Source organism: Marmota flaviventris, chromosome 3 (genome assembly GCF_047511675.1).
Source record: "Marmota flaviventris isolate mMarFla1 chromosome 3, mMarFla1.hap1, whole genome shotgun sequence".
NCBI classification, from domain to species: Eukaryota; Metazoa; Chordata; class Mammalia; order Rodentia; family Sciuridae; genus Marmota; species Marmota flaviventris.
In genome coordinates, this window is record NC_092500.1 from 21370441 (window position 1) to 21383991 (window position 13551).

At 34.5% G+C, this 13551-nt stretch overlaps 1 protein-coding gene across 6 annotated transcripts in view; it reads left to right on the plus strand.

The window, feature by feature from the left end:
• The window catches only part of Anks1b (ankyrin repeat and sterile alpha motif domain containing 1B), a 1114759-nt gene that overhangs the window by 413062 nt on the left and 688146 nt on the right, over positions 1–13551 (plus strand). For all 6 annotated transcript variants that reach the window (XM_027947591.2, XM_027947674.2, XM_027947839.2 and 3 more), the window contains exon 10: positions 220–385. In XM_027947591.2, the coding sequence (XP_027803392.1) occupies positions 220–385 (166 nt within the window). The remainder of the gene's footprint in view (positions 1–219; positions 386–13551) is intronic.

Consider the following 13551-nt stretch of genomic DNA (forward strand, 5'->3'; position numbering starts at 1 on the left):
TACTAGTTCAGGAACAAATTCAGGGAAACTAAGTTAGAAGATCGCTTTTAAAATCATCACTGGTGATGCTGGATCATACAGTTCAAGCAAATTAATCACCAGATATCAATCACTTTTGGAAGATCTGATGAATCTGAGTATCTTTTCTAGTTTTTGTGAATCAAAAGAGACTTATGTCTTTATTACAAAGCTGTTTGTTTTTTTCCCCCTCCTTTTCAGGAGTCCTATCCAAAGAAGAGGAATTATACTATGGAAATTGTACCATCTGCTTCTCTGGATACTTTTCCTTCAGAAAATGAGAACTTTCTATGTGATCTCATGGACACAGCTGTTACAAAGAAACCGTGTTCCTTAGAAATTGCAAGGGCACCTTCCCCAAGAACTGGTAATATTCCCTACTCACAATTGGGCCAATTCAATTTGCATGTTTACATAAGTGAATATTATTATTTTGATTTCACATTACATGATCAATATGAAAGTACTCCAGTACACTCCCAGTAATCATTTTTGCATTTTAAAGTGAGTACAGGTAAGTTAGGGTTTTATGTGAAATCTTTTGACTATAGATAAAAGCCCTTCATGGGGATGATTTTGCCTTGATGAAGACACTTTGAAAGTTTTTAATGATGAAAAATCTTGGTCAGATATAAAGCTTGGGTTCTTAGAACTTCATAGATGATTTGGTAGCAAGAGTCTCTATATACTTTTTGGTAGGATATCTGTTTCTAAGTTATCAAAGTGCACTTAGCTTACTTAGTATTTTACATCTTTTATGGCATTTTTAGATCCATTATTTAATCACATTAAAACTAGTGAATAAGGCAAGACAAATACTATTCACATTTTGCTGCTAAGGAAATTGCAGCTATGTCATATTTAAGCTCAGTAACTCTCAGGCTTGTGCCTAAACATGGATTATTAACTACCGTCATATTCGTTTTCTGTTGATTTGCCACTACCTTTAAGAACAAATGCAGGATAGTTATGTAAAAGCTAATGAAGGAGTATAGTTTCAAGTTGGTGATCAATATATTCACTACTACAAGGAATTGTGGGAAAAGTTCTGAAGAGTGACTTTTTTTGGTTTGGAAATCCAATTGCTGCTTACTTGAGGGCTATAAATTTTAAGTGTGATAAATCATATTTCTGGAAGGAAACAATGAGAGACTGGGAAATGGAAAATAAGAAAATTGGTGTGGAGGATACAGATTACTCTTTCAAGAGATATTGATGCTGGTGGAAGAGGAAAGGAGGTAAGAGACTGAAACGGCTAGTTTATTTTAGGATAAGTAAAACTCAGTGGCGTTTAGAGGTAGGAAGAATTTTCTGGTGGAGAAAGGTATTGAAAATAGTGAATGCAAAGAAAGAGCAAAATGGGTAAAGGTCAAGAATTAACTAGTCTAAGAAAACAGAGACTTTGATTCCCCTGAAGTAGAGAACATGATTGTGAATGTACAGAAATTCTGAAATATGCATTTCCAAATGGACTCAGTTTCTCTGGATCAGATTAAAAGGGTTCTGAATGAAAGAAAAAATGAGATCTTGAGAAGGGTTGAAATAAATTCTGAAAAGTCACTATGGATAATAAGCTAGGGGATTTTTATAATTTTTTGAGCAGTACTGAAGCTTGCATGTTGTATGAATAATAAATATGCAGAAGGAATATTTTAGGTAAAATTTTAGTAGTGAAGATAATTAAAACTTATTGAGTATTTACTGTGTATGGCAGATACTGTTCTAAGTGCCTTATATATATTGTTTCATATTATTCTTACAATGTTGTGAGGTACTAATATCATCATTCACACATCTTTCACACAGATGAGGAAACAGAGGCACTGAAACATTAGGTTGCCTCCCAAGGTAATAATGGAAGGATCTGGCATTAAACTTGAGTTGTTTGACTTGTGCTCTTAAACACTATGTAATAGTGCTGCATTATATTGGAGGATGGGGGGGTAGCGCTTAAATTCTCAAGAAATGTGAAGGTAATACTGGAAGTCCACATAGAAGAGCTATAAAGTTAGAAAAAGAATGTTATAAGAGGAAAATATAAACTTCAAGTGCAGAAGAAGCTGAAGAAGACACAGACCCAGGAAACAAGGCTTATTTATTTAGGCTCAGATCAACTTTCCTGAGGGCAGCAAATAATGCTGAATAAAAATATAGAAAAGAAAACTTTTTAAAAGCATTGAATGATGGCAGGAAAATTAAACAAGCTGAATCACATCTAAATTTGGTACTTTTTTTTTATCAGTACCTTTTTAAGAAATAATCAGGCCAAAATGTCAGTTAATGTGGGAAGCCAGTGTATCAATAAAGCCACTTTTGTCCCAAGGAATTTTCTGAGTCTGCTCTTGAGTGTTGGTGCTCAGAGTTTCCGTGAGTTTCAGTACAGAAAGGAAATCTCTGTACCCATCCAGTATAGGAAATTTCATATGAAATTCTTCCTCCATAGAGCTATTCCCAGGGTATACCCTCATAGTAATGAGAAGTAATCCTGTCTCATATCCTCTACTCTAGGAACTTAAAAAAAAAAGATTTGTCATGAGCAGAACAAGAGGGAAAGTTCCTGAAGGGTTAATTCTATGAAGTAGCACTTATATAAATTTGCACCCCACATTCACATCACTTAGATGGTCCAAAAAATATCAATTCTTCAACTTAGTTTTAAGCAATACTCTCAGGTACTATGCAGAAATAAATGAAGGAAGGGAAGGATATACTATGTTCCTAGGTCTTAAATGCTTCCTATAAATAATTTTCTCATTAAAATTAGAAGTTTGTAATCATTAAGTCTACAGAGAGAACAGTCCAAACAGGAGCCAGTAGACATAGATATAAGATAATGATACCTGAAAAGACTTCACATATTGTAATTCTCAGATTCACGCTATAATATGACCATGATGTTATAATGAAAAGACAAGCCTGGATGTAATTGGGGAAATAGAAGCTAAAAATGTCACCTAGGATTGGCTTAGTTTGTTTAATAAGGTATTCTACAACTCCATCCATTTACCTGCAAATGCCTTAATTTTGTTCTCTTTTAATGCTGAGTAATATTTCATTGTGTGTATATACCACAGTTTCTTTATTCATTCATCTATTGAAGGGCATCTGGATTGGTTCCACAGTTTGGTTATTGTGAATTGAGCTGCTATGAACATTGATGTGGCCGCGGCAATGCTACATCATGTAGAACCAGAGAATGAAAAGTTGTGCTGCAGTTGTATACATTAAATCAAAATGCATCCTGCTGTATATATACCTAATTAAAATAAATAAATTAATTAAAAAACCTGGCATATTTTAGAAGACAAAGTAAACTTCAAGAAATGGAAAAAAAACCATGACACACAAACTCAAAATTTAAAACTCAGTGGATGGATGGAAAAGCAGATTAGTTTCAGCTGAAGATTTAGAAAATTGGATATGAGGCCATAGGAAAGTTTTCAAAACATTGTATGGAGAGAAAAAGAGGTAGCAAATATCAAAGAAAAGCTGAGACTTGGAGTATACATACTGACAAGTCCTTACATATCTAATGTAAGAATGTTCAATAAGAGTTTCAGAAATAGAAAAAAAGGGGAAAAAGAAATATATTTGAGGAGATATTATCCCCAAAAGGCATAGCCTTTCCCTTGAGCTTACATGGAGGAAGAGAAGTGAACAATTAAATTCAATAGATACAATAAGTGCTAAGATAACGTTTCACAAGTAGTGCTTTGGGAGCAGAAAAGAGGAACATTGAATCTTACCTAGAAGCTTGAGGAAGACTTTTTAAAAGAGATAAAGTCTGTGACACATCTGTCATTCATATTGCTCACAAATCTTCAAATCTGGAAGGTTTGGAAGGAATTCATTTTGTAGGAATTCCTTGTTTGTATTCCACATTGTATGAACTGGGATTGATCATTGGGAGGATAACCTGGCCCATTCATGTGGCTGGCAGGTTGGTGTTGGCTATAAAACTGACAGCTTGGTGAAAGCTATGGGCTGAAGGCCTCTTTTTTTCTCCATGGACTTTTTGGATTTCCTCATGATGTATTGACTCAATTCTTAGAGTACGCATCCCTCCCCAAAACAAGTAGGAGTTGTATCATTTTGATTGCTCACCATTCTGGCAGCTGGAAATCTTCAGGTACCAGCATCGTCAGGGTTCAGAAGGTAAGGGCTCTCTTCCTGGCTTAGAAAGGTATCATGTCACTGTGTGAACCTATGAACTATTATGTACAGAGAGAGAGCCTTTGATTTTTGCCATAAGTAAATAACCACATCTAAGGAAAAGACTGTAGAGAGAAAATACTCTTCATTTTCTGTTTCCAATTGTGTTTTCTTTCTTTTAAGCCTTCATCAACAACTTTCCCATAGCCCTTCAGGCTTCCACAGATTTCCTCCATGGCCCTTTCTGTGTTTCAGTCACTTTTTTTGAGGCTCTTCCAGCCTCTCCCTGCTGCCTCATCATGTTAATGCCACATATTTTAAGTTTTCATTATAGAGCACTTCATTCCCAGCTATCAAAATCTATTGATTGGTTATTGATTGCTCCACAAAAAAACAACCCCCAAACCTTGTGAGTTTAAAAAAAATCATTTATTTTGTGTATAAACTTGCAATTGAGAAAGGGAATGGCAGGAATAGCTTGTCTCTGTTCTAAGAAATGTGAGTGGGGGCAGCTTGACCAGAGGCTGTAGGATCTGTGCTCAGAATTCTTACTTGTGTAGCTAGCATGGCCTACTTGGCCTTTCTTATGACATGTGATGGGTTCCAAGAGCAAACATCCTAAGAGAAGGAAGAAAGCTATGGCAAAAGCTATGGGCTGAAGCCTTTACGGCTTGGGCATGGAAGGCAGTATCACTTGCCAAGTAGCCAAGATCCTGCCTACAGGTAGGATTTAATTTCCCTTCCTCTTGATGAAAAAGTGATAACTAAAGTTACACTTTTAGAAAATACAAATTCCTATAAAGTGTGTGTTTTTTTGTGTTTTTTCTTATAAAATTTATTTATTTATTCATTTTTAAAAATTTTTTAAATTTTAAGGTATACATGACAATAGAGTGTATTTTAACATATTACACGTACATGGAGAATGTTCCATTCTGTGGTTGTACATGATGTGCAGTTTGCTGTTTGTGTATTCATATATTAACATAAGAAAGTTATGTCCAGTACATTCCACTATTTTTCCTAATCTCAACCCCCTTCCCTTCCTTTCATTCCCCTTTATCTAATCCAATGAACTTCTATTCTTCCTTCCCTTCCCTTCTTATTATGTATTACCATTCAAGTATCAGAGAGAACATTTGGCCTTCATATTTTGGGCCTGGTTTATTTCACTTAGCATGATAGTCTTCAGTTCCATCCATTTACCAGCAAAAGCCATAATTCCATTCTTCTTTATGACTGAGTAATATTCCATTGTGTATATGTACACACACACACACACACACACACACACACACACACATATATATATATATATGCAAGGGAGGTATATGACACTCTAGGCCAGGAACAATGTGTGCAGAGATCCAAAGGTGTAGAAGAACAGAGTGCATTCACAGACTGGCTCACTTAGCATGGTTAAAGCATAGGATACTGCTAGTGTAGAATGCATGGAAAACAACCTGTGATATGCAGAAGGTTAAATTTCATCTGGCAGCCAAGTTGAATCACTGACAGACTTGGAATGGTTGGGTTTTTGTTTTCATATCATCTGTCTGAAGCAAAATGGAGTAGATTGGACAAAGGTGAGTTGGAAGCAGGAAGAATAATCAGCAGATCAGTGTGCAATTGCAGTAATGGTGGCCAGGACAGAGGAATGCCATTGAAGAGGGAGAAAGGACACAGAGATGAGAGGTGTGTAGAAGTGAAGCTCATTCCTTCTTCCCTTGGAGATTATGAAATTTGGGAAGTAAGTAACTAAGGGAATTTAAAGAATTACATCTCAGGGAATGCTTCTTGTAGCTTTAGGCTAATGGTATTGAATAGCGTGGCCTGGGCTCATCAACAAAATTTGAACTACTACCCTACACAGGAACTTCAGTTGGAAGCTTTCCTGGAGAGAGAAAGGGAGACAGAATGACAGTGCCAGAGACAGAAATGATCAAGTCATGAGAAAACCTGTTATGGGTTAAATTGTTTAACCCCCTACACCCACCCCCAAAGAACTGTTAACATCTGCTATAGCTCAGATATAAAGTGTCTCCCAAAAGCTCATATGTGGGACAATGCAAGAAAGTTTAGAGGTGAAATGATTGGGTTATGACAATTTTAACCTAACCACTGTTTTAATTCACTTGAATGGATTAACTGGTTAGTAACTGTAGACAGATAGGTGTAGCTGGAGGAGGTGGGTAACTCAGGTCATTGCTTTTGGGGTATATATTTTGTATAGTAGTGAAAAAGCTACTAAAATACTAATCCCTAGTACTCAAGAATGTGACCTTATTTACAAAATTTGGAGGTAGTCTTTATAGTGGTAATCAAGGTGAAAATAAAGTCATTAATAGGCTGTAATCCAACATGACTGCTATCCTTATAAAAAGTGGAAATTTAGAGACAGACACCCATAGTGGGGAGACAGTGTGAAGAGACAAAGAGAGAAGGCTATTTGTAAGCAGAACACAGAAGCCTGGAACAGATCCTCCTCCCATATGCCTCAAAAGGAGCAAACCCTGTTGACATCTTGATTTTGGACGTCTAGCCTCCAGAATTAAATAAATAAATTTCTGTTGTTTAAGCCAGACAGTATTGTTACAGCAGCACTAGGAAACTAATATAGAGACTGCAACTGAGCACAGAAATTCAATGCATAGGAAGGAGGGGCAAATGAAGATGGTTGGGTTTGTAGGTATGGACCATATCTTGCCTAGCTTGCTTTTTCAGAGACTTAGCAATTTAAGGGTCTTGGTTGTGACCGGCAGTACCATTTGTAGATATTTAATATATATTTTATTGGAGAATCACAGTTAATGTATATGCTATTTTCCTTTCTGTGGTTACTTCTTTTATTAATTAACCAGATAAGCTAGTACAAAATAGACTTTATCCTGACCACAAGAAAAAAAATTATCGTATTAGTTCAATTTAAATATGAAAGCATATTATTAGTAAAGCTATATTCAGCAAGACCTTACAATTGAAATTGAACAAAAAAAATGCTTCCAAGAATTTTACTAGTGCTTCAGTGACTACAGATTTCATATGGATTAATGAATAATATTGCTCTATTACTGGACTTCTTGAATAAGATCAGCAGTAGTCCCATGCTTGTTTGGTAAATTTGCAAAGACTCATGTTTATGCACCCAATGTTAAATCACATTTCACTTATAGCATCAAACAAAGGACCATATAAAATGATGGTGGTGACTCAGTTATATAAATGAATAAATAATTAAACAAATGAATTATCTTTAAAAGAAAATGGCTGTAATGGCAGTGAAAGCCTTTACAAAATAGTCAGATGCCATCAAAGATAATGTTTTATTATCTGCCTTTCATTTAATTTTAACTTTTACAGGGGAATTTTTCCGTTTTATGGTAACTAAGCAACCTGTTATTTTGAATCATTTAGTATAGGTTTTGCACAGTATGGATGCTCAATAAATCCATTTTGATTAATGACCAATTTATAACAACACCAGCAAAGACTGTTTCCAATCCTGTTGAAATAGAATAGATGATCTCAGATAAAAAGGACACATTAAATAGCTACATGCTAGCATAGTGAGGGGCTTGGTTATCTCCCTTCAATTTGCTAATGTACTTGTTGGACTTGCTCAACCTGACATGAAATAAGATCATCTGGTATTCACAAGATGCACTGCACACCCTGCTACACCTTCTCCAGCATCTGAAATGGGCATAAGTATGATTATGATTCTGTAACTTATTTATACTCAATATTTCTTATAATAATGAAGCTTTCTTAATTCTAATGCCAAAAATATTGAAATTAAAAGAATTCTGACTGGTTTAAGACAAATGTTTATCTCTGCTAAGCAAGTGAAGAGTGTCAACATGGTTTCTGTGGGTATGTTTAACTCATTTAAAAGAGCAAACTATTTTTAAGGCCCTTGGAAGCATTCTTTTACATACAAATATTGGTCTTTCTGATAAGAACCATTTTTTAATCACACAGCAATTATTTATTTGGCATTTGTTCTATGCTCAGTGCTTTCTTAGCCATTTATTAAAACAGATATATACATGGTAAATTGTTGGCTCAGCACTGGATTGTGGAGGGGCAAAGAGAGAAAACTAGGACGCAGAAGCTGCAGTGAAATCCTAGTACATATAAGCTATTTCCTTCATCTACGTGGACAGGTTACCAATTTAAAAATGTAAGCCTTTCAGTTTGCTCAGATTGGTGACTATATACTATATTTAGAAAACAACATTCTAAATAGAAATAAAATTACACTTTTCTCCCCTCAAATCAATTTTACTAGTACTGTATATGAATTAACATGAACCATGGACTAAGGTTTCTAAAACTATAATGAACTCTCCCTAAATTTATGATGTGGGAATATAGGCCTTTTAACATGGTGTTGATACCTTGTGAAACAAAATTTCTCCTATAATGTCAGAGTATTTATAATAATGAAGCACACATTCATTAATTCATAAACTCATACTTACCAATTCATGCAGGCCCTTAAGACTGCTCTCTATTCTACACTTTCTCTACTCTCTGCAAACCTCAGGTACTTTTTCTACCTTGTCTCTTGGTCTCAGCAGGTCTCATATATTAATTCATAAGCAAAATAGAGGCCATCGAGTGGAACTTTGTTAAAATTTTCTCAATTAAGTGTACAAATGCAAAGCGTGTGCCTCTCCTACCCTTCTTCTTGCTCATCCATATTGTTAAAAAAGATGGGATTCCCTCCTCCTGTTCAAGGTTTCAAAGTTGGCTCTATCCTCTGTTTCTGCCTTCCAGTAATTTAACTCTTTCATTCCTCATTCCTTCTTTCTCCCTTCTATTGTGTGTGTGTGTGTGTGTGTGTGTGTGTGTTTGTGTGTGTGTGTGTGATGCTGGGAATGGAACCCAGGGCATCATACACCCTAAGCAAGTGCTGTACCACTGAGTTTATGTACTTTAAATTGTCCTTTTCTACTGGATCATGCACATCAAGATTTGAATTTGCTCAAGTCTTTTTGACTTGAAAAACAATAACAAATGACACCTAATAACAAAAGCAACATCTGAAGAGCAATTAAAAAGTTCCTTGATCCCACCTAATAATTCAGCTACTATTTTCTCTTTATCCCACACTCCCACTGTCTTTATTCTCTTTCTTCCTTTTTGCTTCTCAGCTCACCTTAGTTAGGTTTCCATTCCTCACTGCTTACTTGAGCATTTTTATCTAAAGAAAATAATGACCTTGATGTCACAAAATCCAAAAGAACATTTCTCAATTTTCATTTTTCTTAACCTTTCAGCAGCAAAGGCTGGTGACACTTCATCATGATACTCTTTCTTCCCTTTGCTGTCCAATGCAAATTTTCATATTATATTTCTCTGTATTTTGCTAATGGGCATTTTTCATTTTTCTCCATAACTCTATAAGTTAGGAGTTCCTCAAGCCTCAGAGTCCCCAGATATATGTATATATATGTATATGTGTGTGTGTGTGTGTGTGTGTGTGTATATATATATATATATATATATATATATATATATATATATATATCTTTTCTAAGTGATATCATCTATGTTTTTGTGTCTGCTAAAATTGACATGCTGAAGAATCCAAAAGATTTATCTCTAATCCTGTTCACTTCTCTTAATTTTAAGCTTACCTGCCCATCCATCTGCCAATCCATCTGCCATCCATCCATCCATCCATCCATTCATCCATCTGTCTAATCTACTGTTTCCACCTGTGTGTCTTAAGTGAACCTCAACCATAATATACCTAGAACTAAATTCTCATTGACTTTTCCCTCAAAACCTGTTCTTCGTATCTCAGTGTTTTATTCAGATTTTTTCACCACTCTGACCAAATGACCTGACAAGAACAATTAGAAGTGGAAAAGTTTATTTTGGGGCTCATCATTTCAGAGGTCTCCATAGACACCCCACTGTATTCCTTGGGGCCTGATGTGAGGTAGAATATCATGGTGAAAGACTGTGGTGGAGGAAAACAGTTCAGAATATATAGCCCACTAGGAAACACACACCCCCCCCCACACACACACAAGTGGAGGGGAGATATCTTCCCAAAGGCAGACCCCCAAGGATTCACCTCCTCCAGCCAATACCCTACCTGCCTATAGTTAGTTCAGTTAATCCCCATCTGGGGATCAATGTACTGCTTACATAAAAGCTATCATAGCCCTGTCATTTCACCTCCAAACTTTCTTGCATTGTCTCATGCATGAGCTTTTGGGGGACATCTCATATCTAAACTGTAACACTCAGTAAGTGACTTAATCATTTATTCAGCTACAGAAACCTGAAAATCATTCTTGCCACCTGCTTCTGCATCAACCCCCATATTCAGTTAATCACCAGGTCTTATAAATTTTCAGTAGAATAGGTAATAGGGTGAGGATAATTCTGTAACTTATTGTTTAACTGTCCCTCAAACCTACTTGCCTCTCTTAATTTATCACCACCAGTTACTCTTCTGGATTATTTTAATAGCCTCCAATTGTCCTATTTGCCTTCCTTGAATTTATATTTCACAGAGCAGCCAAAGTAATCATAAAAAGCACAAATATGATGGTGTCACTCCTCTGATTAAACAACTTTAGTGGCTTGCCCCTGCTCTTAGAGAAATGACCCAATCGTTGTTAATTTGGGGGCCTCTCGGTGTGTCTTTAGTCTCCTGTCTTACCAGTTTCCACCTTGCCATACTGACTACTTTTTAGTTATTTTTAGTTCTTTAAAGGGCCAAGCATCTCCCCATCTGTGGGCCTTCACTTGTTTGAATGTTCTGCTACTACTGCCACCTCCTCCCCCACTGCTTCCTCAAAGTGGTAACTCATATTCTTCCTCAGGACAACTGGCTGTGGGTATCCCCCCACAACCCTAAAAGTAAGTGCCCCAAAGTAAGTATATGAATGCCTCTTTTTTTCTATTTTTGTAGTACCTTCTAATTACCCTTTCCTTGGTAAGTCTGCCTTGATTGAGATTATAGTTATCTTGGGGTTATTTATTTTGATAACAGTTTCAGTTATTTGTCTTTTATACTTCAGAATCTTGCCTGTCCCTCATTGCAACTATAGCTTCTAGCAATAACATGCTCACCTAGAAGACATCAGTTAATATTAAGGGGGAAAACTTAATGTTATTGAATACTTACTTTATGCCTACTTAATTAGTTTTAACATAATTTGTGAGATAGTATTATCCATTTTATAGATAATGGAATCAAGCCAAATAAAGGTTTAAAGCTTACTAAACAATGATGGTCCTGGAATTTGAATACAGAATGTTTGACTATAGAGACATATTCTTAGCCATATTCATAATTCATGAATTAATTATTCAATTAACAAGGCATACAACACACATCTATCTGTCTGTCTATCTATCTATCAATTAATTTGGCAAGCTAAATGTTGAACTTTCCCTTTCAAAGAAAATAGGAAGTATTGAAAACTTGTTTAGCGGTTTGTTGAATACATTGTGCTAATCTTTGGAGTGGTTCTGAGGAATGTTCTAATCAATGTAAAAATAAATGGGTGAATTGGGGACAACCCCAAATCAAAGCAAATAAATGAATGGTTAAGTAATAATAATACATCCAAAGGTTAGAATCATCCATAGTCATTAAAAATAATATTTTCAAGTGATATTTAATTATCTGGATTTTCATAATGATTCATAGGCACTCTTCAACAAATACCTATCAAATAAATGCATATTTACCATTGGAAGTAAATTTAATTTAAAACTAACATTATATGTATGTGCACAGGAAAAAAAGGCTAGAAAGGTATCATATTATAGTACTATCTTTAAATGATAGTATTACATGTGGTTTTTATTTTTTCATAATTTTGTGTTTTGAAAAATGCCTATAATCATTACTTTTATAATTTAAAAATATTAAGAATAATGTAGTTATCCAGAATTTAAAATAGATCATATCAAAAGAGTTGACATCTAACTAATGTTAAATATGCGGATGATTTCCTTCTTTGAAAAAAGTTGATTAGACCTTATCTTTCAGAGGATAGATACTGTCCATGAAATAGTGAAATTTTGGCAATAACCCTTCATCTGTTGAATACACAGATTTTAAATTACTATTTTTGTGCATAATTCAGAATATTTTATTTTTAATATACAAAATACAAAAAAATACATATTAATGTGGTACCAGGTGATGTTTTAATGTGTGTATGCAGTATGTAGTGAGGTTAAACATATTTATATCCTCAAAATTATCACTTCTTTATGGATAATATTAAAAATCCTTTCTTCTAGCTTTTTGAGATTATAATACAAAATCACTATCTACAGTGTATTTCAAGAATATTTTAATTTAGATTATCTTTTTTGTTTTTCTAGTTGAAACCTTGATAAGTTGTTTTCAGTTCTCCTAAAAAAAAACAAACAGTATCATTATAGCTCATGGGAATTTACAGCTGTGTAATTTCAGTCTATTCTAATGATAAAACTGTTACTTCATTGAATCACTCATTAATTTTGTTCTGTTTAGCAGCTTCTACACACAGCATTAAATTGGAAATAATATTATTCTGAAAATATAATCTTGCAGAAATTTTGCATAATGCTTGTAGTTCTATATTTAACACCTTTTCTCCCTTCCAGCATTATCTAGACATATCAGGTAAATCTACTGTAATCTCACTAATTCACTTTATATTGTATTTCCATAGATGTTCTATTAGTATTTTACTAAGACCACCAATTCTCTTTTTAAGTACTCTTACATTCTCATTAAGAAACATTAATAAAATTATATGACACACAACTATAGTCACACTATACATTTAAAATGTAATAATTGTATATCAATGTTTATTTTATTGCATTTTAATTTACATTAGAATACACAAATTCAAGAAAACCATGGTAGATTTTCTGTTAGTCTCACAGATGCAAATTATACAAAAATGGACAAGATGAAAATCGTTTTTTCTTTTTTTATTACTTTATTTGTATTGGTTCTTTTTAGTTATACATAACAATAGAATTCATTTTTATATAATCATAAAAGCATGGAATATAATTTCTACTAATTTAGTTCCCAATACTTCCCCTTTCCTTCCACTTCTCCTTCCCCCTGTTCCCTTTCCTCTGTTGATCTTTATGCTATTTACTTATAGTTTTTTTTTTAATTACTGTGTTGTGCATGTATATGATAGTGAACTTCATTGTGTGTATTTGTATATGTACTTATATATGTACATAGGAATGTTAGGTCAGATTCATTCCACTGCCTTTTCCTATCCATCCCTTTTCCCTTCCCTTCATCCCCTTTGTTTACTCTACCGATTTTTCTTCTATTCTTTTTTATCTCCCCTTATTTTGGATTAGCTTCTGCATATCAGAGAAAAT